We start from the raw sequence: 25,239 nt of genomic DNA on the forward strand, positions 1-25,239 counted from the left end.
GAAAGTGCAAAATCAGGCTCACGTCTGCATAGAAACCAATGAGCTTCCAGGTTTTATTACAAAGCTTAATTGAACACGCTGGGGTTAGAAGCTCATTGGTTTCTATGCAGAAGTGAGTCTGATTTTGCACTTTCCAGCTTCAGTAAATAAACCCCAATGTGTACTTAAAAGTGGGGTATGCCTGTAGGTGACACAGTTCCCACTCAGACAATGCTTTGATTTACCAGAGATCCCACCCAGCTCAGACTGTCCAGCCCAGTCTGCCAGCCTGGGTACACAAAGTGCATTACACATTATCATAAGCATGAGCACATAACCATCCCACAATGGTTAGATAACGAGGTAGAGTTGACACAAGGCTAATCACATCATGGGAACCTCAAAGAGGTAGCCAAATTAGTCAACAGACAGAAACATTAGGTGACTTAATTAACAATAGGAATTCGCACCTAGGAGGTTCACAATGGGAAAGACAAAAACTTGTGTAATCTGTCATCAGAAGGCAAACACTGCTCCACCAGTCTGATACAGGGGAATTAATTTATCTTCATAGATCTCTTGAGGGATATTGTTGACAAATATTTCTGTCCCAAGTCGAGGGTTTTCTCCAACCCAGTCTGCAGCAGGGCCTCCATATTCCCTCTGACCTTTAACCTGTACAATATTAATATTACATCTTTCCATCCACTGAACAAGGGATGCTTTATTGTCCTTATCAGAGAATTAATCCAAGCCTCACTCCCAGTGTTCATCACATTGTCCATCGTTAGAGAATGATCTGCTCTCTACATGGGCCATAATCAGTGGGTAGGCGGCTTGCCCCTTGTCCCCTCCAAAAGTTCCTGTCCCTGGTTGGGTCTGTCATACATATTAGGATATATTTATAAACATTAACATAGCAATTCATCAAGTGAAAGTGCATGTGCATTTGTTTTATGTGACTTGGGGAAAAAAACAAAAATGATGAAAACAAACAATGCTGAAATCAGACCTGAAACGTTGAATGGGGGCGCACTGGACCCCCTGCTGTGAGCCGATTCGTGCTGCAGTGTGAACCCAGTCAAGTGTAGAGATCAGTATACTTGGCACATACGGGTTTTGGTGCATCTATTACAGTGCCTTACTTGGAACACCCCAATGAAAAATAGGTAAACCTTATTTCTAAGAACTGCTCACCTAACTGTGTTGTTGGTTCGTTTGTGACCAATGGGGTTCCCTCTGTTGGCTGTTTAGTGGTGATAGTTAAATCTAAAAAGAAAGACTTATATTAATTTGGGTAATATAAACGAAAGATAACAAAGTGAGGACTTGAAGTGTATCCCCAGATAAAACTTTTTTCTTAGTTTTAGAAGGAGTGTGAAAAGATTAGAAGCCCTGTCAGGTTTTTACTGTTATCCAAAGTTTCATTAGAGAGATGTATCCTCACTACCTATCCTGGTAACATTTATCAGATAGGAAGTATGGGGAATTCAGACAGACAGAAATAAAAATGTTTATCTTCAACAGGAGGAAGGCTACAACCCCTGTCTGATTTTTATTTAATTTGTAAGTAGAATGGTGAAGTAAAAAAAAGTGATAAAATCTGTGCTTGAGGTGAAATAGTTCATAAACAGTAGCTATGCACCATGCCTCGATACCAGGCACTGAACATAAATCCAACAGTGTAGCGCTTACCTGAAGAAAAGTTGTTTCACCATTATGGGAAAAAATAATAATTGCTTCATACATTTGTAGTAACAAGTATCATAGATACGCCCCTTTTTAACTAATGACACCACCAAGCTTCTAATTCACTCTCTGGTTGTTGCTTGCATTGCACTCCTCCCATTATCGCCTCCAGGATATCTCCAGAGCTTCACCCATCCTTTGGAACTCCCTACCCCAATAAACCTGACTGTCCCCTAATCTATCCATCTTTAGACGATTCCTGAAAACCCTTCTCTTTAACCTCCCTTGACGATATTCCTGAGTCTGGCTCGGGGTGAAATTTCAGAACCAAAAGCGGTAATCCCGAGCCAGACTCGGAATCGCATCGCAGGATCCAGGAAGAGCTTACTTACCTTGTCCCCTGGTTCCTGCGATGTCCCCCCGCAGTGTGAGAGGCTCGTCCTCCGCTCGATTCATCACTGGGCCGGGCTCCGTTCCCTGCGAGTGTTGTGACGTACGAGGATGGAGAACGGTGCCAAATTCAAAAAGTGAAACACACACTAAACATACAGTATAATGTAATCTTACAGATTACATTACTGGATGAAATTACTTCACATCCCTTTTGTCCCTAGTGGTTTGTCCTGTGCCCTGCATGTAGTTTTATATTATAAAAACTGTTATTTCTGCCTGGAAACTGGAGATTGTCCATAGCAACCAAAATCATCCCTTTATATGAAAAGTAGTAAATTAGAGTCACTCGCACAATTGAGCGATAGAGTTTTGTGGGGAGAGCCGTCATCAAACACTGAAAGTAATGACAGCGACAATTCTGCAACTGAGTAAATTTCAGTGCTTTTGATTTGATTACATTATTGAATTTTTTTAATTATTATTATATTATTATTTGGTATAATTATCTATAGTTATTATATTATAATTTATGATTTCGTTTTTCAAACTTTATCATACCCGAAATGTCTACTAGACTCTGGTTTGGACAGATTTAAGTGAGTTAAGTGAGTTATTACTAAGAATTACAGGACTACAACATAAAACGCCAAATTTCCATGCAAAATAATTGTACCGCTTTCAGCACCAAAAATCTGAAATAATCATACCGCCAGGCAGGTTAAAGAAGCCTATCATGCTTATAATTTAATACACTGTTTTACTTCCTCCATCAGCTCATCCCCCATCCCTCCCTTTTTTATCAATTGAGCCTCCCTTTTTAGATTGTAAGCTCTAACGAGCAGGGCCCTCTGATTCCTCTTGTACTAAATTGTAAAGTAACTGTAATGTCTGCCTTCATTTTGTTAAGCCCTGCACAACCTGTTGGCACAATATAAATCCTGTATTATAATAATAATAATAATACTCACGAATAAACAGTACATATCACAGTGATTATATTACAAACAAAAAAAATGTGACTTCAGATAAAAATAATAAAGAAAATGTCACTAGAAGTCCACAAGAGAAAAGGCTAATGTGAGGAGTCAAGTTTTCAGACCCAATTAATTTAAAATAAGGTCAGCGCTATATTCTAATAAAAGTGTATTAGCCGCTAGCAATAAAAGTCTAATATACAATACCTTTTATGAACAATAAAAATAAATTTGCAGGGCTTATGAAAATAAAAAACACAAATATTTGTACAAAAATAGTTCCACTTTGACCAACTATTCCATTATATTATTAGATAGTGTATTATGATGTCAACCTGGAAAATCTAATTCTAATTTCACAGGTATTGGCATCCCAAATAAATGGATTGGCAACTCAGCAAAAGTACTGTATATGCTGCATCACACTAGGACTCAGCATAAATGCATCAGTTAACAATTATCAGGTCCTCAATCCATCCTTTCCATCTAAGGAGATTTATTCCAGCAACACCAGCCAGCTCAAAAGTAAAATATAAACTAATATAGTGTAGTAATTAGGGATGGCCGAACTGTTCGCCCGGCGAATTTTGTGTGTTCGCGATTCGCCCGTTCAGCGGACTATTGCCGATGTTCGCCCGGCGGACTTATGTGTTTACAGTGTGAAAGAACTTTGACCCATGATGACACATCCATCATGGGGTACAGGACAGCCAATGGAGACATTTCAGCACATGGACAATTGGACATTCCCCTAACTTATAAATAGACCTGATCTGGCTGCCATTTTACATTCTTTCTTGTGTCATTATAGGGAGAGGTTGCTGTGTGGAGCAGGGAGAGACTGCAGTGACACAAATCGCTAGCTATTAGGTCCACAAAAGTCCTTTTAAGGACTGGTATGGTATAGGTGTAGTACAGGATATAGGGTTGAGTGCACTGCTGTGCTAGTAATTGTTGCAGCAGCCTGTCTTTTGTCAGTGCAGGGAGGGACATGACACTGTGTGCAGCAGGGACAGTCAGTTTAATTACTAGCTGTTACTATTAGGTCCATGAAGGTCCTTTTAAGGACTGGTATTGGTGTACAGTATATAGAGTTCAGGGCACTGCTGTGCTTGTGATTGGAGCAGCCTGTCTTTTGTCAGTGCAGCAGGGACAGTCAGTTTAATCACTAGATGTTACTATTAGGTCCACAAAGGTCCTTTTAAGGACTGGTATGGTATAGGTGTAGTACAGTATATAGGGTTGTACACATATAATATACTTTCTTCCTATTATAGAAAGAATATTATACTTGACTGCTGCCCTATTCTGCAGCAGTCTTTTATCAGTGTAGGGACTGAGGTACAGTCTGCACATCACTAGCTACTCGGTTCACAAAGGTCCTTGTAAGGACTGGTATAGCTGTACAATATATAGGGTGCTGGTGCACTACTGCTGACCTATTCTGCAGCAGTCTTTTATTAGTGTAGGGACTGAGGTACAGTCTGCACATCACTAGCTACTTGGTTCACAAAGGTCCTTGTAAGGACTGGTATAGCTGTACAATATATAGGGTGCTGGTGCACTACTGCTGACCTATTCTGCAGCAGTCCTTTATCAGTGTAGGGACTGAGGTACAGTCTGCACATCACTAGCTACTTGGTTCACAAAGGTCCTTGTAAAGACTGGTATAGCTGTACAATATATAGGGTGCTGGTGCACTACTGCTGACCTATTCTGCAGCAGTCCTTTATCAGTGTAGGGACTGAGGTACAGTCTGCACATCACTAGCTACTCGGTTCACAAAGGACCTTGTAAGGACTGGTATAGCTGTACAATATATAGGGTGCTGGTGACTACTGCTGACCTATTCTGCAGCAGTCCTTTATCAGTGTAGGGACTGAGGTACAGTCTGCACATCACTAGCTACTCGGTTCACAAAGGTCCTTGTAAGGACTGGTATAGCTGTACAATATATAGGGTGCTGGTGCACTACTGCAGACCTATTCTGCAGCAGTCCTTTAACAGTATAGGGCAGTGATGGCGAACCTATGGCACGCGTGCCACAGCTGGCACCCAGAGCCATCTCTGTGGGCACGCGAAAGGGTCCTGGTTCACGGTGGGGAGAACATGGCAGCAAACAGCGGCGAGGTACAGGAAATTAACTGCACGAGTGAGTGGGTGGCTCCGCAGCCTCCGCGCGGAAGGCTACAGACCTGAGAGCGCGTGAGGGAGAGAAGCAGGCAGCGGCGAGGTGTGGGAAACTGTCTGCACGAGTGAGTGGGCGGCCCCACATTCTCTGCGTGGTAGGCTACAGGCCTGACAGCACGCACGGGAGGGAGAGAAGAGCTTCACTGCTTCATTGTATGGCTGAAGAGGGGCGCAGCATCCCTGGCGCCTTCCAGAACTTGAACTCCTCAAACCTCCTTCAACAGTGAGGCCCGGAGAACAGACTGACTGTGGGCCTAGTAGACAAGGACAGGCGAGAGGCACAGGCTGTGAGGGAGCCGCTGGATGGAACAGGGATGGAGACAGGTACCGGGCACAATTATACACTGAATACCTGCAGACGAAGACTGGGGCAGGGAGGCAGAGCAGGGATTGCAGATAAGGACATAGCTAGAGGTCTCCCCTTCTCTCAGCTCTCCACTTTTTCAGCCCCCGTGTCCCCCCCTCTCTCTCTGTGTCCTCTCTCTGTCCCCTCTCTCTCTCTCTCTCTCTCTGTCCCTCTCTCTCTCTCTCTGTCCCCCCCTCTCTCTCTCTCTGTGTCCCCCTCTCTCTCTCTCTCTTTGTGTCCCCCCTCTCTCTCTGCCCCCCCTCTCTGTCTCCTCTTTCTCTGTGCCCTCCCCTTTATCTCTGTCCCATATCTTTATCTCTGTCCCATATCTCTCTCTCTGCCCCCCCTCTCTCTCAGCATCTCTCACACTCCTCCCCCTCTGTGTGCCCCCATCTTTCTGCCCCCCTCTCTCTCTGCCCCCCTGTGTGTCGCCTATCTCTATCTATCTGTCCCCCCTCACTCTCTGTCACCTTTCTCTCTCTATGTGTTCTCTCTCTCTCTCTGCCCCCTCTCTCTCTCAGCATCTCTCACACCCCTCCCCCTCTGTCTCCCCTCTGCCTCTCCGTCCCCCCTCTCTCTCTGCCCCCCATGTGTCCCCCCTCTCTGTGTGTGCCCCCTATCTCTATCTATCTGTCCCCCCCTCACTCTCTGTCACCTTTCTCTCTCTATGTGTGCTCTCTCTCTCTCTGTCCCCTCTCTCTCTTTCACTGTGCCCTCCCCTTTATCTCTGTCCCATCTCTCTCTCTGCCCCCTCTCTCTCTCAGCATCTCTCACACCCCCCGCCCTCTCTGTCCCCCCTCTCTCTCTGCCCCCCTCTCTGTGTGTGCCCCCATCTCTATCTATCTATCTGTCCCCCCTCACTCTCTGTCACCTTTCTCTCTCTATGTGTCCTCTCTCTTTCTCTCTCTATGTGTCCTCTCTCTCTCTCTCGCTCTCTCACAAACCCCTATCTCACAACCCCCTCTCTCTCACACACAACCCCCTCTCTCTCTTACACACACCCCCATATCTCTCACACACCCACTTTTTTTTTTCAGCACCCCTCTCTCGTGAATTGCCGTGTTAGCACTTTACAACACAAAACCAACTTATTTATTTCAGTTTGGACACTCAGACTCAAAAAGGTTCGCCATCACTGGTATAGGGACTGAGGTACAGTCTGCACAATACTAGCTACTCGGTTCACAAAGGTCCTTGTAAGGACTGGTATAGCTGTACAATATATAGGGTGCTGGTGACTACTGCTGACCTATTCTGCAGCAGTCCTTTATCAGTGTAGGGACTGAGGTACAGTCTGCACAATACTAGCTACTCGGTTCACAAAGGTCCTTGTAAGGACTGGTATAGCTGTACAATATATAGGGTGCTGGTGACTACTGCTGACCTATTCTGCAGCAGTCCTTTACCAGTGTAGGGACTGAGGTATAGTCTGCACATCACTAGCTACTCGGTTCACAAAGGTCCTTGTAAGGACTGGTATAGATGTACAATATATAGGGTGCTCTATATCACGGTGCTGGTGTCAGTGCTCTATATCGCGGTGCTGGTGTCAGTGCACTCTATCACGGTGCTGGTGTCAGTGCTCTATATCACGGTGCTGGTGTCAGTGCTCTATATCACGGTGCTGGTGTCAGTGCACTCTATCATGGTGCTGGTGTCAGTGCTCTATATCACGGTGCTGGTGTCAGTGCACTCTATCACGGTGCTGGTGTCAGTGCACTCTATCACGGTGCTGGTGTCAATTCTCTATATCCTGGTGCTGGTGTCAGTGTTCTATATCACAGTGCTGGTGTCAGTGCTCTATATCACGGTGCTGGTGTCCGTGCACTCTATCACGGTGCTGGTGTCAGTGTTCTATATCACAGTGCTGGTGTCAGTGCACTCTATATCACAGTGCTGGTGTCAGTGCTCTATATCACGGTGCTGGTGTCAGTGTTCTATATCACAGTGCTGGTGTCAGTGCTCTATATCACGGTGCTGGTGTCAGTGCACTCTATCACAGTGCTGGTGTCAGTGCTCTATATCACGGTGCTGGTGTCAGTGCACTCTATCACAGTGCTGGTGTCAGTGTTCTATATCACAGTGCTGGTGTCAGTGCACTCTATCACGGTGCTGGTGTCAGTGTTCTATATCACGGTGCTGGTGATCATCTTCTGCACCCTCTTCATAGCCTACCCTGACCTTTCCTCAACTATACAACTGAATCCTATGCTTAGAGAGATCTCTCTTGTGGCTTTTCATCCCTCTTTTCCTCCTTGTGTCTGGAGCACCACTGACTCAGTTTTGTAGACTGGAAGGGGTTGGAAAGTATAATCTCTTCTGTGTACCACACAAGTTACTCCATATTTATTACTTCAATAATAAACCTACAGCTCAATGAGAAACGAATGTGCCACAGGCTGTAGATATAATAAGAGGTGATCCTTAAGCCTGAAATTTATTTTAAGGGGTTCTCCATGGTAATAGGATTAAGAAAGGCTGTTGTAAGCGGACTAGTCATGACAACTGTTCGCCAACATATACATTTACTGTTAGCTTTTGTATGTGATATACTGTAACATGCTTACCTATGCATTCTTCATCTAGTTTAAGCAGTTTGAGGCACACTGATAAACTTTTGGAATTACACAAATCATCTTTACAATAACAATTGTTGCTTTGGCAAGTCGCACCTACAGGGCAATCCGTATCATTTGCGCATTTATCTGCATGAAAACAAAATATATGAGTGCAATTAGTTTTTTCTCTTTAAACATTTGAAACAGAGTACCATCCCTTCTGCATGACACCTTGTTGAAACTCACTAGCCTTCATATTTCAATAGTTTTTATCGTTAAGAAAGAAAGGCTTTTTGTTGTACAGTAAACAACAATCTGGAGAAAATAAAAGAAATAAAAAAATGATGAAAACAATGTTGACAGTAGAGATGTGCACAACGACATTAGTTTTGTGTCATTTTGGTTTAGTTTGTTAAATAAATCTTTTTGTTTCTTCATAATCATTATGTAAAAATGATATGTAGGGATGCGCCAATACCATTTTTTTTAACAGCGTGTACGAGTGCTGATACTTTTATTCAAGTACTCGCCGATACCAATTACCAATACGTACCTACCTGTACAAACGTTAAGTCCTGCATTATTTTTTGTCTTTATTGATCCGGGGCCACAGGTACAAGGAGCACTGCTTCCTACTTTAGGACAGATGCCTGCTGGTTAAAAAGAACAGGACAGTCAGTGTGATCCATTTACCAGCAGAATGCCTTGGATGTATAGTATAGTGATATAATATGACTATATACAGCATACTGTGTGTATGGGAGTGTGTACTTCTGTGCATATCATTGCAACATTAATATATTATATCTCCAAATTAGCAGAATAACCTAACTTACAGGTAACAAAAAAATTTAATATTTTATATTATAGGTAAGGGGCATGTTTTAAATGTAGCTCCCTGCTCCTAATGAGCAGACGCTATTGTTTTTGCAAATTTAAGTTGTCCGAAGCTGCAGTTTGGCTCAGGCTAATTATTTCAAATTTCTTGTTTCTGTACCAGTTCAGCTGGGTTGTGCTAGTTTCCACTTGGCCGTAGGTGTCGCTGTCACCACCGGCAAGTGTTGGAAATGCAACAGGCTGAATGCATTGAATACTTCTTTTACTCGGAAGTAGCCCAGTGGGAGTGGTCCACCCGCTGTGCATTCTGGCTGGTGGTATTTAAGGTACTGATGCCATTTTTGAGTTGTCTCTTTTCCGGGGTTTGTTATCCCGACCTCATGGCCCTCCTGACCTGGGGTGTGTGTTGCCTGTTCCTGTGTCTCGGGGCCAGCTAGCCCGAGGCTTTGTAACTTAAAGGATAGGCCCAAAAGTCTTGGAGCCTACTGATCCAGGGGTGGTCCTGTGCTGTCTTGCCTGCGGGGAGAAGCCAAGCGACTGGAGGATCCAGGGGAGGACTTTTTCAGGAGAAGACTGAGCAACAAGCCTCTCTGGAAGAGCCTGGAGACTCAGTTGGAGGACGCAACCCGGGTCACCTACCACACAGTATCGCAGGATCGGCTGAAGGAAACTGGTACTGTGTGACAATTCTTTATTTTTAAATTGACAAGTCTGTGGCAGAGACTTTGTTGGAGCATCTCACCGGCTGCTAGGTCAGTGAGAGAGGCCTATCTGGTGATTGCTAGATCCAGTCTGTGGAAGCTGTTTGTCCTCTGGATCAAGAAAATACCTCTAACCCGCAATTTACCAGGTACCTGAACTCCCCTTAATCCTCTATCCCTCTATTGAAAAACTTTTTGTTTATCTCAAATAAATCTTGGAAAAGGGACTAAGTGTCGGAGCTAACATTCTTTGATTCACTTTACAATGGGACCCCAAGACGGAGGTAACGCTAAGCCCAAAAAAAAAAACAACAGCTCCTTCGGGGTCAGTGCTACAAAAAAAAAGAAGAAAATATTGGATTTTTATTGTATTTTTGCACAATTTATTGAGATTATATTTGAATATCCTGTTGGCCTTCAAGGCTTACTCCACAGGAGACATGATATCCAGTGTTATTGAAATAAAGGTACTGATTGAGTTTTACTTTCATTTCCTATATCATATTACAGTAAATTAATTAATAAACTGCTTACCCATCACTGTTTTCTGTGGGGACTTTGAGGTTTCCAAAGAAGTAATGAGTAAGGTTGGTGATATTGATGTATGGATTGCTGTTTTCTTCTCCACATTTGGTGTAATTTGTACTACAGAGGCAGGAGTCGGGCCTGATAAAGAAGGTTTTTTTTTACTGCTAACTTGAGAATTACAGTTAAAAGTTTTTTTTAATGTTAGAGGTTAGCTCCTGAAAATTATCCCTGTTTTATAAAGGTATTATTTTAAAGGAATAGTATAGCAGTTTTTTTTTATATAGTCCCTATTATATATTATGTACCGGACTAAACATACACATACTTTTTTTACTATTTTTTTTACTATTTTTACAATTTTTTTTTGTATTTTTTTAGCTGCGTTAATAGTAAATGTGGTATATGAATAGTTTATGTTTTCATATGCAGCCAGCAGGTGGAGCTTTTGGTTCATTTTCACATGCTTTTCAGGATCATCTGATTTGCTTCTAATGTGAAATTTACATATATAAGTGAATGAATCAAAATATTGACATCTCCCTCCTCTTTCCTTACATATGTGTCTGTATGATGTGCCAATCAGAGACAATGAGGTTTATTTACTAAAACTGGAGAGTGCAAAAAAAAGACAAAGATGTTATACTTACCTGCTCTGTGCAGTGGTTTTGTACAGAGCAGCTCGGATCTTCTGATTCTCTCCTTTTCGGGTCCCCTGCCAGCACTCCTGGCTCCTCCCCCTTAAGTAGTGCCCCCTTGGCCTGGGGGCACTGCTGCATGCTCGCTCCCGAGTCACTGCTCTATGCGTCCATAAGACACTTAAAGCCCCCCGCCCCCCGCTCTCTTCTCATGGGCTGTGATTGATAAAAATAGGTGAAGAGGATGCACTAGTCAATTGATTATGGAAACTGATGCACCTAAGACTCCCTGAATACCGGGAGATAAAAATTATAGAAAAGAAATAAAATGCGCTGTCTCAAAAATACTCAATGAGCTAAAACCAAAGCTCACAAACACAAATATTGGTGCTCTTTAAAAAACGTGCACAACTGTCACTAGTACCTTGAAACATGTGATGCAACACAACATCAATTAAAAATGAACACAATGTGAGCAAACATAAGTTGCAAAAGTGACATGTGTAATACCATGGGTGAGTATACATCAAAGATGATAAAATATAAGGCTCCATGCACACTGGAGCTGATAAACTGCAGTTTATTGGAGTTTGGGCGTTTTTTGTAAAAGACCATAAACTCCACTCTATGTGAGGCTATGTGTCCATGCACACATGGAAGTTTTTTAGATTTAAAGTGGTTGTAAACCCTTACAACACACTTTGACCTACAGGTAAGCCTAGATTAAGGCTTACCTGTAGGTCCAAAAAATATCTCCTAAACCTACACGGTTTAGGAGAGATTTACCAAAAGACAGGCACTGCTGTCTACGACGCATGCGCCGTAGACAGCGGCGCGCAGGCGCACTGAGCGCGGCATCGTCAACGACGAAGATGCCGCGTGTGTCGGCTCCCGTGCGAATGCGCGTAAGTGATGTCATCGCGGCTTCGCCGAATGACAGCAGCGGAGCAGCGAGACCCCACCGAGAAGATGGATGCGCCGGACTACAAGGGACAGCGATGCATAGTAGTCCATTATGCTTTGCCTTTGCAGGGAATGAAAGAGGAAGTAAACTCATCAGGGTTTACTTCCTCTTTAATGAGCAGTGGAGTTTATGGGCTTTTTTCTGAACGCCAGAAATTCACATTCAAAGTGCAGTTTTTCACCGCCAAAAAACGACAAACGCCGATAAACGCTCATAAACGCTTATAAACGCTCATTAACACGTGTTAATTAGTGTTTGGCATTCTATTTTTTCAATGCATTATGGGAGTTTGGAATGCACTGTGGGATTTTTGGAGTGTCCTCTGTGTATTTTTATTGAAAATGCCCATAAACGCGAGTACAAAACAATGTTAAAAGCAGGTTTTTCAACCAGCGTTTTCTGCCAGCAATCTGGCGTCCAGAAAAAGCTTTTTTTTGAGCTTCAGTGTGCATAGAGTCTAAGTGAATATCTGAAACAAAAAAAATGGGCCAAATAGGACTCTATTGAAGGTTGATAAAAGTCCAAAATAATGTAGAGTGCTGCACGGATGCTATTCCAAAACCTTCAAAGTGCTGCATGCAACACCAACGCGCTCAAATAATAAATGGACGCTTACCAGACCTCAAAGATCAATGGGCCTATACACTGCTCTCAGCTGAGAGACTTCGATCTGTATCACCATCTATGTGGAACTCCGGATGGTCAAAGACTCCCGGCTCACAGATAGGAGTGAAAATGAAAAGGAGGACCGATAGTGCATTATCTTTTTAAAACCGTACATTTATTTAAAAAAATAATCGCACTTACAGAATTTAAGTCTGCAAGTAAGGCTAGCCAGGAAGCGGGAGATTGCAGGTGGCGTTGTGTGCACAGCAGCTGAACAGAAGTCTACAACAGGACAACAGATGCTTCAATCAAACTGTGCTCCTGGGACCTGAAAGCACCCTTTTAAAGATTACAGATCAACAACCTTCATAAAAATAAGGAATTGCTTTTTTTTCCAGGAGGAACATTTTTGCACTGGTCACATCACGAGATTCTGTGCTAGATTCAAGCAGTCTGTAAGTGCGATTCTTTTTTAATAAATGTAAGTTTTTAAAACGATAGTACACTATTGGTCCTTCTTTTCATTTTCACTCCTATCTGTGGGTTGGGAGCCTTTGACCATCCAGAGTTCCACATAGACGGTGATACAGATCGAATTCTCTCAGCTGAGAGCAGTGTACATGCCCATTGACCTTTGAGGTTTGGTGAGCGGCCATTTATCATTTGAGCGCGTTGTTGATGCATGCAGCACTTTGAAGGTTTTGGAATAGTATCTGTGTAGCACTCTATGTTATTTGGGACTGTTTCATCAACATTCAATAGAGTTTTATTTGGGACATTTTTTTGTTTTTGGATATTCATTAATATTTTATCCTCTTTTGATGTATACTCACCCATGTTATTGCACGTCACCTTTGCAACTTATGTTTGCTCACATTGTGTTCATTTTTGATTGATGTTGTGTTGCATCACATTTTTAAAGATACTAGTGACAGTTGTGCATGGTTTTTAAAGAGCACCGTTTGTGAGCTTTGATTTTAGCTCATTAAGTATTTTTGAGACACTGGCTGTGATCGACAGCAGTGTGAACCTATGGGCTCCCGCTGCTGTCTCAGCCAATGAAGAAGTAGAATCCCCATACAGCCGAAGCTATCGTGAACATCACCTGAACTGTATTTTAAACAACAATCATGTTTCCTTGATGGATTTGCAGCAAGCTGGAATCAGGTCACGGCCTCCAGGTACGCTCAGCTGAGGATGCGGAGACCACACCTGTACGCAGAGTACAAGCAGCAGCAGACAATAGGAAATCCAAGACACAAACTGGGGTCAGGGCGGGTAACAAAAAGGCATACACGGTAAACGAAGCAGGGGTCGGTACTAGGGTTGCCACCTGTCCAGGATTCACCCGTACAGTTCAGATTTTGAATCATGTGTCCGGGTTTGAGGTGGACTGAAGCCCGGACACATTGTTCAGACTGGGCTGTGGCTTCTCAAGTAACCAAGATAGTTACACACAAATCTGTTGCCATCCGGGAGCTGTTTGGGGATAGGTTTGGCATCACTGGGAAGCAGGGTGATGATATCAATAGAAAATTGGCCACAATTGCTGTTCACTGCGGCACACTATACGCACCACTTTACTACTTTCCTTGGGGCACCCAAAGGTGTCCCAGGTTGCTAAAGTGTTCGGGTTTGACTTGAAGGAAAGGTGGCAACCCTAGTCGGTACATGGGTAGTCAGACAAAGTATACACAAGAGACAAGCGAACGAGAGCTCAGAGAACTGTGAAGTTGCTGAGGTAATGAGGGTTACACTGAGCATGTCTTATATAGGCAAGCAAACTAGGAGGTGTGTCAGGAAGTGATAGAAGGGAAGGAAATAAAGGCCCAGGGGAGAAACAAAAACAATAAAACCATCACTTTAAAAAACAATATACATTAATGGAGTTTTAGAGAGCTCTGTCTGCTAAGAACTTGTAAATGATTTTTTCCAGTTTTTTGTTTTACTCATCTGTTGTGCTTGTGTTACTTTAGATATCTATATACTGTTTTTTTTTTTTTTTTTGAGGCCTTACTTTAACAAGATTGTCTTTTGTCTCTCAAGAGAACTGTATTTCCCTGTTGTTGCCTTTCGTTAGTATGCTAAAATCAAATGTTGTGCATTGTAATTAAGTTAATAGTTGTGCATATGTGACTGCCCCTTTGTCTTCTGGGAGCAGCTGAATAGGTGGAGGTCAGATAAAAAAATGGGCGTCTCAGTGGGGTCATATGGCTTTGGTAGGCTAAACTGTGCGATAGGTAAAATTTAGTGATGGAAATTTACTTCCACTTTAATCCCCACCACACCGGATGTTTATAGCAGCGGTGGTGGGGGGTGCAGTTTGGAATAGGAATATTTCAACTAAAAAAGGGGCCAGCAGCACAAAGGACACATCAGATAGTAAATCATGTCCCTTGTGCTGATTTTTTTAAGCAAACAAATAAAGCTTTAACCACTTCCCACACGGTCAATAGCATATTGACGTCCAGGAAGTGGTTCTGTTATCCTGACTGGGCGTCATATGACTTCCAGCAGGATAACATGCTGGCGCTCGCCCACGAGGGTGATCGCAAGTGCAGCGTGTCAGTCTGACACGCAGCATCTCCTATTGTGATAAGAAGCCTTTGTCAGAGGCATGAACCAGGAAGTGCTAGTAAATGGCATTCCTCGGTTCACGCTGACAGGGAGAGCCGATCGGAGCCGATCGGCAGCTCTCCCTGTTGGAGGGGGCGTCTGTGCTGATAATCAGCACATTGATTATCAGCACAGCCCCATCAGATGTGGAAAAAAGGTACCCAGTCAGTGCCCCCTCAGGATCGGCTATCAGTGCCCAAAAAAGTGGCGATCAGTGCCAATTAGTGCCCACCACAGTGCCAGTCAGTGCCCATCAGTACCTCATCGTCAGTGCTGCCCATCAGTGCCACCTGTCAGTGCCAATCAGTACCGCATAGCAGTGCCAATCAGTGCTGCCTGTCGGTGCCCACAGTCGCCTGTCAGTGCCCATCAGTGCCGCCTATCAGTGCTGCATATCAGTGCCGCCTATAAGTGGCCATCAGTGCTGCATATCAGTACCGCCTATCAGTGCCCATCAATTCTACATATCAGTGCCTCCTCATCAGTGCCCATCAGTGCCACCTTATCAGTGCCAACTCATCAGTGCCCATCAGTGCCGCCTCATCAGTGCCGCCTCATCTGTGCCCATCAGTGCTTCCTCATCTGTGCCCGTCAGTGAAGGAAAAAACAAAATTTTATAACTGAAACAAAGAAAAACTTTTTTTTTTTTTTCAAACATTTCGGTCTTTTTAAGTTTGTTTAACAAAAATTAAAAACCCCAGTGGTGATCAAATACCACCAAAAGAAAGCTCTATTTGTGGGGAAAAAAATGATAAAAATTTAGTTTGGGCACAAATTCAAAGTGCAACAGCACTGAAAGCTGAAAATTGTGCTGGGCAGGAAGGGACGAAAGTGCATGGTATTGAAGTGGTATTGAAATTGCAAATAGGTGTTTAAGCCAAACATCAAGCATAAACAAATACACAGTTAAAATAAATTTATAAGAGCTGTTTGACCAGCCAAAGAATTTGCATTTCTGATAAACTACCCTTGCAATTTACGCACCCCTGCTAGACAGCAGAGCCAGGATAGTGACCCTATTTTTCTCTATATATAATACCCTGGTCATATCTCCAAACTCAGCTTGTGACTGGATAGTGAAGGTGCAGCAGAAGCACTTGAATGGTGGTTTCCCCATATCTTTAATACAAAAAAAGTCTGGTATTCAGAGAAGAGGATCCCAGCACAGTATTACTATAAAACCAAGGGGTTAGATTTTTAGTACGGAAGGGTTAGTGTGAAAGTTGCAGGACGTTTTGGTGGTAGGGTTGCAAGGAGGAATAATGTTAAGGTTACAGGGAGGTTAGTGTAAAGGGAAGGATATTATTATTATACATATTATATTATACAGTATTATACAGTATTTGAATGGTACCAACAAATTGAGCAGCACTTTAGAAAATGAAAGCATTCAATACAGTTACAATTGAATTCAATACAAGAGGAATCAGAGGGTCCTAAAGGTTAGTGTTAGAGTTACAGGGAGGGTTAGTGCAAAGATTAGAGGGAGGGAGCGTACAGTGCCTTAAAAAAGTATTCATACTCCTTGAAATGTTACAAGTAAAAAATTATTTTATTGGGATTTTATGTGATTGACCTTGGAGTCAGCACACACTTCAGAAAGAGCAGCAACGCCCGGAGTGGATTCAATACTTTTTAGAAGCATTTCAGTGGAACTGGATAGGTGGGGACAGCGCCGTTCTTTATATATATTTTTGCATATGTGATTGACCAACACAAAGTTGCACATAATTGTGAAGGAAAATGATAAATGGTTTTCAACGTTTTGTACAAATAAATATGTGTAAAGTGTGGTGTGCTTTTGTATTCAGCCCCCTAAATCAATACTTTGTAGAACCCCCTTTTGCTGCAATTACAGCTGCAAGACTTTTGGGGGATGTCTCTACCAGCTTTGCACATCTAGAGAGAGACATTATTGCCCATTCTTCTTTGCAAAATAGCTCAAGCTCCATCAGATTGGATGGAAAGCGTCTGTGAAGAACAATTTTCAAGTCTTGCCACAAATTCTCAATTGGATTTAGGTGTGCATTATGGATAAAAAAGCCTTTTGTATGTAGCAGCCCCTCTCAGCCTCTCTAATGCCCCGTACACACGAGAGGACTTATGTCCGACAGACTTCCAAAGGAGTTCCGCCGGAGTTCCGACGGAGTTCTGACAGACTTTTCGGCCGAACGGACTTGGCCACACACGATCACACTAAACTCCGACGGATTCGAACGTGATGACGTACGACCCGACTCGAATAAGGAAGTTCATAGCCAGTAGCCAATAGCTGCCCTAGCGTCGGTTTTAGTCCGTCGGAGTAGCATACACACGAGCGGATTTTTCGAAGGGGACCGGGTCCGGCGGAGTTCCGTCGGGAAAATTTGAAGCATGCTTCATTTCTAAAGTCCGTCAGACTTTTGCGAAGCTAAAGTCCGTTGCAGCCCACACACGATCGGATAGTCTGACGGACTCGGTCTGACGGACTTTGGATGTTGAAAAGTCCGCTCGTGTGTACGGGGCATAATACTTACCTGAGCCCCATCTAGCTCCCCATCTAGCTCCAGTGATGTTGTAGCAGAGTCTCGGCTGCCCAGAACTCCCCTCCTGATTGGCGCCATTCGCTCCCACTGCTGTCGATCAAAGTTAGTCAGCCAATGAGAAGCGAAAGGGGGTGGGGTTGTGCTACGGCTCTGTGTTTGAATGGACACAGGGAGCTGTGGTTCGGCTCGGGTGCCCACATAGCAAGCGGTTTGCTGTGGGGGCACTCAACAGAGGGAGGGGTCAGGAGCACCGAAGAGGGACAAGAGAAGAGGAGGATCTGGGCTGCTCTGCAAAACCACTGCACAGAGGAGGTAAGTATGACATGTTTGTTAACTAAAAATAACAAGACTTTAGTATCACTTTAAGGTTAGTGCTAGAACAACAATTGGGTTTGTTGTGAGGGTTAAAAGGATGGTTAGTGTTAGGGTTGCAGTAACAGTATTAATTTACCAGTGGAATGCATTTACATGCATACATTTTAAGGGCATAGTGTTTAAACACGTTTAGATGCATTTAGACATGTTTTTGCACATTTTTCTGCTAATACGCTCCTCACAAGAACACGCCTTTGGTGGGTGTTTTTGTCTATAAATGCTCCACTTCGAATAAACCAGTAAATGCCTATGTGTGCATGGACACGTAGCCTTACACAGAGGTTCTTTTACAGAAATTAAAACGGTTAACGCCAGTGAGACCCGGAGAACAAAATGGACGAAGAGTCTGCATGACTAGGGGAGGAACTGGGTCAGGGAAGGGTCAGCTAGGTTAGTCGGGCAATGGGGGGGGGGGGGCAGATAGACTTACCTGACTGGACGCAGCAGGCCGGGGGGGGGGGGGGGTGTGCTGCTATAGGTGGTATGTGGAAGACAGGCAGATCAGGCATTTCTGGGAGTTTTCAGGCAGAGAAGAAACTTCCCTGACATCCACCCTTTATGTAAAATTTTTATGAGGTGTCAAGTTTGGGGAGTATATGTCTTGTTTTGTGTTTATATTTGTAATAAAAATAAATAAATAAATAAATGAAATTAAAAACCCAGCGAGCACTTTTGTTGGTGGAGATTTTGTCATATCAGCTTGGCGGGTCAGGGGGTCTTTGGGGGGTCAGTGATTATTGATATTCTTGCTAAATTGTAGGGTCCATCCAAGGTATGGCACCTACAAGTGGTTGGAAAGTGGTACCCACCCCCCCAGGAGCTAGTATGGTGAGTTCGTATGTCTTTGAGCCAGTTGGGGTGCGACTGAGGACATGGACGTTTTCAGTAAAATTGTGCCTTATGGACAGCCAAAGACCCCTTGTTTACATTTTTAGAATTACATTGTTGAATGATATTTTCGTTGTTATTTTATTTATTCAGTGTTAATAAAATTGGCTGCTGTGGCCATATTAAAACTCATGTCGCGCAGTCTGTGTCTTTATTTTAGGACCAAATTGACTAATCCATTAGTCATGTATAAGCAAGTTTTTTTAAACTTTGTATGTATGAGCATACCTCCCAACTGTCCCTGATTTCGAGGGACTGTCCTTGATTTGGAGGAATGTCCCTCTGTCCCTCATTCCTCCTCATTTGTCCCTCATTTTGTTCTGATCTATATAGTTGTATATAAAATGCACTTTTTATCATTCAAAAAGTGTTTCCCACTTTCATCCAATTTCTAATTTGCTGCATTTGTACATTTTAAAAGCCAGAATAGTTGTGGTAAAAAAAAGCACTTGGGGATTTAATTAACCTTTTTTTTGGTTAATTCTCCTTTAAGGGGGTGTGACGGGGGCGTTTCCTATGGCTACATACATTTTCTAGTAGGTGTCCCTCATTCCTATCTCAAAATGTTGGGAGGTATGATATGAGGTCTTATGCTGAGTACACACGACTGTAATTCCGGCCAGAAAAAGACAGATGAGAGCTTTTCATCGGAAAATGCGACCATATGTATGCTTCATCGGAATTTAGCTGTCCGAATTTCCGCCAGCCAAAAATTGAGAGCACGTTCTCAATTTTCCCGACGGAAAAACTTTCTATCTGAAATTCCGATCGTGTGTATGCAATTCTGACATGCCAAAAATCACGAATGCTCAGATTCAACTACGAGACGGAAGCTATTGGCCACTGGCTATTGAACTTCCTTTTGCTAGTCCCGTCGTACGTGTAGTATGTCACGGTGTTCTAAATGATCAGAATTTAGTGTGACCGTGTGTAGGCAAGACAGCTTGAGCGGAATTCCATAGGGAAAACCATCAAAGCTTCTTCCGACGAGAACTCTGATCGTGTGCATGCTGCATTAGTGTAACAGGGAAGATTAGTATTAGGAATTCAGGGAGGATTAAGGGTTACAAGAAGGGTTAGTGTGAGGGTTCTAGATAGACAGACAGTGTTAGTACCCTGTTTCCCTGAAAATAAGACCTAGCATGATTGTCGGTGATGGCTGCAATATAAGCCTTACCCCCCCAAAAAAGCCCTACCCTGTTTCCCCGAACTAAGCCCTACAAGGACTTATTTGGGGGGTAGGGCTTATATTGCAGCCATCACCGACAATCACGCTAGGTCTTATTTTCGGGGAAACAGGATATGAGAGTTATGCCGCGTACACACGATCAGACTATCCGGTGGACTTAGTCTGGCGGACAAACCGCCATAAAGTCCGCTGGACTGTCCGAACGAGTGGACCTGCCCACACACTGGACTTTTCCGGCGGACTAGGTCCGCCGTACTTTTGAAATGAACGGACTTCGGCAGCGACATGTCGCTGGCCCCGTCACCTGGTATGGACTTAAAGGGGAAGCCCTACGCCGAAAAAACGGCGTGGGGGTCCCCCCCAGGTCCATATCAGACCCTTATCCGATCACGCAACCCAGCCGGTCAGGAAAGGGGATGAGCGAGAGGCCCCCCTCCTGAGCCATACCAGGCCGCGTGCCTTTAAAATGGTGGGTGCTTTGGGGAAGGGGGGGCTGCGCGGCCCCCCCCACCCCAAAGCACCTTGTCCCCATGTTGATGAGGACAAGGACCTCTTCCCGACAACCCTGGCCGTTGGTTGTCGGGATCTGAGGGCGAGGGGGTTATCGGAATCCGGGAGCCCCCTTTAATAACTCATCCACTATCTTCTGCTAGCTCTTTTACTAGCAGAGGAGCCTGGCTTTCTTCTTCACCGCCACCCAGGGGTCTTCTTCAGACTTCGGGGGTCTTGTCCCCCTCTTCGGTTCGTCTTGCCGGGCCTCCGCTCCTTCTTCCAGCTCTTTTACTGGCGGTGGCCCGGTCTTCTGTCACAATATAGAGTATGGGATTTCAGATCAGCTGTGCCCAGTCTTGCCACAAAGAGTTAATCCAGCTCTGAGCAATCCTCATATCTTTTTTCAGTGAAATAAAACAGACAAACTGTGAAAGCTTTGTCCATTCTTCCCCCTTGCTGTGAGTGAAAGGTGATTTACATCTTGTGCACTAGCCTAAGACATGCATTATTTTGCAAAAAAAATTTCGGGTTTACATCCACTTTAACTGTACTAACAATGCAGCAAGGAGAATTATTTTTGTCACTAAAAATGTCATTAAACCCGCATCATTAAAACTGTCAGTTCATGCTGTATTACGTGTTGTTCATAATTACTCAGTCATTATGGGATTCACTTTCTGTATTCTGCAAAAAAAAAAACTGGTTGATCCTGCCATTCACTGTCCCTCCCTCCTTGTCTGTACCTCCGCTACTACTTAAAGTGGAGTTCCACCCAAAAAGAAAAAATTGCATTATTGTGCATGAAAAAAATAAAAAAGAAACATTTGGAAAAAAATGTTTCTTCTTACCTTATTATGCCTGTTGCTATGTGGTCCCTCGAAATCTGCCTCCTTCAGCATCCGGGCTCCTGGTTTCACTTCCCTCAGCGCAGGCAGGGAGATAGCCTCTGCCTCCTCCCTCTAGGCAATCATTTGGGTCACGTGACAGGTCCCAGATGATTGCGCGGCCAGTCACGGCGAGCGGCATGGCTCGTGCATTTGTAGTGGGTTCCCAGCTGTGAAGCCACAGCCGGGCGCCCACAGTTAAAATGCCGATGCCGCAGAGCAGGCATGTACTGGCCATCGGGACTACCGGGAGATTCCCGGTGGGCCGATGGCTCAGTGGGCCGGTTTCAGTGACAGCCTAGCCAAATGAATGGCTGCGCTACTCGCACAGCCATTCATTTGAGCACCGCTGTACTTCCGAGAACAGCGCGGCGCACTTCGGCTCTTTCCGCCCCCACTCGGCGCTCTCATAACACATCTTCGGCCACCTCCGGCCCACAGTCGTCCTTTTCCGCCACCGCTCGGCTTCCCCCGCCCTGCTCCTCTCCGACAGCGAACAAAACTCGGCTATCTCCGGCGGCCCCCGCGGTAACGGACGCTGTGAGTTTAAATGAGCCGGGGGCCGCCATGAGAGCAGCCGACAGGCAGAGAAGTCCCTGGAGCAGACGAGGGAGCCTGGAGGATGGCGGTGCTGCAGGAACCCATCCAGGTAAAGGGCCGGCCCATTGAATACTGTATATAGCACATGGCTGTATATATATATATATATATATATATATATATATATATATATATATATAGCTGTATACAGAATATGGCTGTGTGTATGTGTATATATATATATATATATATATATATACATAGCAAAGGATGTGGTGCTAAATAAAATAACATAAAAAATTCATTTGGTGAAAATAATGGTTAAAATAATATGCAAAATCCAACATAGCTAAAAGTTCACCAAAACTGTCAATTAATATTAAAATGTGCATAAAAATATTTTCAGCAAAAAAATCATATATAAAAATGCTTATAATTAAAAAACCCCCCTTTTTTTTGCACTCTTTTTGCACTTTAATACCAAGGACATAGTTTGGATAAAATGGTTTTAATTATAAGCATCGTTTATATACAAATTTTTTGCTGAAATTTTTTTTATGCACATTTCAATATTAATTGACACGTTTGATGTACTTTTAGCTATGTTGGATTTTTTGTATTATTTGAATCATTATTTGCACCAAATGGATTTTTTTTATGTTATTTTGGTTAGCATCACATCCTTTGCTATATATTCAATTTATCTGTGGCTTTGTGTTAGGCCCCTTTCACACATGCGGATGATATGTCCGTATTTCATCCATCCGTTTGCAGATGAAATACGGGCATACATTCATCCCTATGGGATAGCGGGTGTCTGCGGATGAACATCCGCAGACACCAGATTTCATCCGCCTCCGCAACAGTCTGCACAGCGGATCGGATGAACATGGACAGACGGTCCGTGCGCATCCGATCCCCATAGAGGAGAGCAGAGATCTGACAGGGCGGTCCCTGCACAGTGTGCGGAGACCGCCCTGTCCGCAGCCAGCTCAGCGGGGACAACGGAGCGATCCCCGCTGAGCGAGCGGATCATCACGGGGCGGATCATTACTGATCCGTCCCGTGTGAAAGGGGCTTAAACCTGTTTGATGTTGGCAGCTTCTCATTACTGCGGTTGATCAAAAATAGGTGTGCGCATTAGTTGTTTATTTTAAAATATATAATGCAGAGCCAGACTTCGGGCAGGTGACAGGGGGACACCAGGGGGTGGGGGGGCTGGAAAATAAAAGATCACCAGCAGTGTGCTGTCGGCTTCTGAGTTTGCATACTCCTGCTATGTGTCTAGCCGGGCCGTGATGACGTCACTCTCGTGCAAGTGCGCATTATACTGTTTTTGTGCGTGTTTGCAAAATTGGAGTGGGCCGGTCTGGATGAAGTCCAGGGCCAAATTTTTGTCCCAGTCCAGCCCTGCCGCAGAGCGGAGGGGGAGACAAGCGGAGCTTCGATCCCCCCGCATCGCTGGACCCTGGGACAGGTAAGTGTCCGATTATTAAAAGTCAGCAGCTGCAGTATTTGTAACTGCTGAGTTTTATTTTTTTTTGTGGGAACTCCGCTTCAAGATTGTGTAGACCAGCCATTGCCACATCTACTGAGCATGCTCCAGTTTTAGTTCCCTTCTAAGCTGGTAATGTCCTCTTTTTTCTATCTGTTACTATCTGTGACTATATGTAACTATAGCGTCCCACATGTGGGAGTACACACAGGGATAAATGACAGTCCACTCCCTCCCTCCTCCAATCCCACTAAACTAATCACTACGGGGGCAGGATATTACTTGTTGATTGATGGAGGTATCACTTTCCTGTAATTCTAAGCACATAGAAAAAAATATACACAGGCTGGAGGGGTGTGAAACAGGCTTTGATTAGCAGAACCTCCCTCTAGATAGCTCACACCATGTTTTTGCACAAAAATAATGAAGATTTATGCAGTGATAGCCTGCATTGATGGGCACTGATAAGCGCCGATGAGGCTGCTCTGATGGCCACTCATGAGGTTACACTGATGGGTACTGATGTGCTTTATGTTAAGTTGTTAATATTTATTTGTAACTTGATTCTGCATAAAACATTTAACAGTGCAATTTCATGAGATAATTTACAAGGGCGTGTTTAGGATAGGAGCAGGGTAGGGGTTGGGTGGGGCAACTGGTGACGCGTGACTCTTAAGGCCTGGTGCGGCTAGTAGCCCAGGACTTGAAATGTTAAGCCCTGCTTTAATATATTATACTAAATTACAGAGTTTTGCATTTGTGATGAAAAGTGATGTCATGTAAATATCTTCACAGTATTTTGAGGGCTTTTTGGCTTCTTTAGGCACTTCGACTGTAATCTCTCTTAAAGCGGAGTTCCACCCAAAAATGGAACTTCTGCTTTAAGGGAAGGTGACCCCCTGACATGGCATGTAATTTTTTCGGGGGGTTAGCGGAAACCAGGGTTCCAGCTACCACTTCCTCCCGGAGCACTGCGGAGCACCGCGGCGCCCCGCAGCGCAGGAAGGGAGATCACCTCTTCGCCCTCCCTCTCGGCAATCATCTGGGACACGTCACAGGTCCCAGATAATTGCCCAGCCAGTCACAGCGTGCATGCACAGTGCGTGCCTGGCTGTGAAGCCACAGCCAGGCGCCCACAGTGACAATGCTGGTGCCGCAGAGAGGAGGGGGAGACGAGTTGGGCTTCATTCCCCCACATCGCTGGACCCTGGGACAGGTAAGTGTCTGATTATTAAAACTTTTATTTTTTATTTTTTTATTGTAACTCTGCTTCAATATAACATTGGTCTGCTGAATAAAACATACTACTGCCTTTAATATAGGATATTGTCATTTGTTTACCTTTGCATTGCTCATCCAGCTTTACCAGGTCCACGCACTGTGTTGAGTGTTTGGAACTGCACAGTCCTTGGGCACAAAAACAATCCCTGCCCTTACAAAAGGCACCTGCAGGGCAGTCCGTATCCTGTGCACATTTATCTTCATAAAAACAAGGAGGTTATTGAGACATTAGTTCTTTAGTTATATATTTGCAGACAGTGTGACAAAAAAAGAGACAAATGGTTCAACTACACTGCGATTTATACTGGTTAGGGCCGATCTTCAGCTGGCAAATGTTCACCACTGATTGTCAATCTAACCAAACAACCCAATCTACATCTTTGTATACTAATATAGTAAAGGGGTTCACGGGAATCTATGAATTCATATTCTGGCTGACATTCTCAGGAAACCTGCTCTTCATGCCACATTGAGGACTTCTTGGCTAACTTCTAGTCAGCTGAGAGCAGGACCTAGTAGGGATTAGGGATGAGCTCAGGCGTGTTCGCATGGAA

The 25,239-nt window shown here is 44.1% G+C and overlaps 1 protein-coding gene across 3 annotated transcripts in view; it reads right to left on the reverse strand.

The window, feature by feature from the left end:
• The window catches only part of LOC143961005 (adhesion G protein-coupled receptor E3-like), a 121,841-nt gene that overhangs the window by 40,202 nt on the left and 56,400 nt on the right, over positions 1-25,239 (reverse strand). The window contains exons 5-9 of one of the 3 annotated variants that reach the window (XM_077470107.1): positions 24,746-24,883; positions 10,202-10,333; positions 8,687-8,779; positions 8,139-8,276; positions 1,177-1,248 (exon numbers count right to left, since the gene is read on the reverse strand). In XM_077470107.1, coding sequence (XP_077326233.1) covers positions 1,177-1,248; positions 8,139-8,276; positions 8,687-8,779; positions 10,202-10,333; positions 24,746-24,883 — 573 coding nt within the window. Of the gene's footprint in view, positions 1-1,176; positions 1,249-8,138; positions 8,277-8,686; positions 8,783-10,201; positions 10,334-24,745; positions 24,884-25,239 lie in introns of all 3 variants that reach the window. The other 2 variants (XM_077470106.1, XM_077470108.1) reach the window with 2 other exon arrangements.

This window comes from Lithobates pipiens, unplaced genomic scaffold (genome assembly GCF_037356315.1).
Source record: "Lithobates pipiens isolate NorthernLeopardFrog02 unplaced genomic scaffold, aLitPip1_a1.2 Scaffold_8, whole genome shotgun sequence".
NCBI classification, from domain to species: Eukaryota; Metazoa; Chordata; class Amphibia; order Anura; family Ranidae; genus Lithobates; species Lithobates pipiens.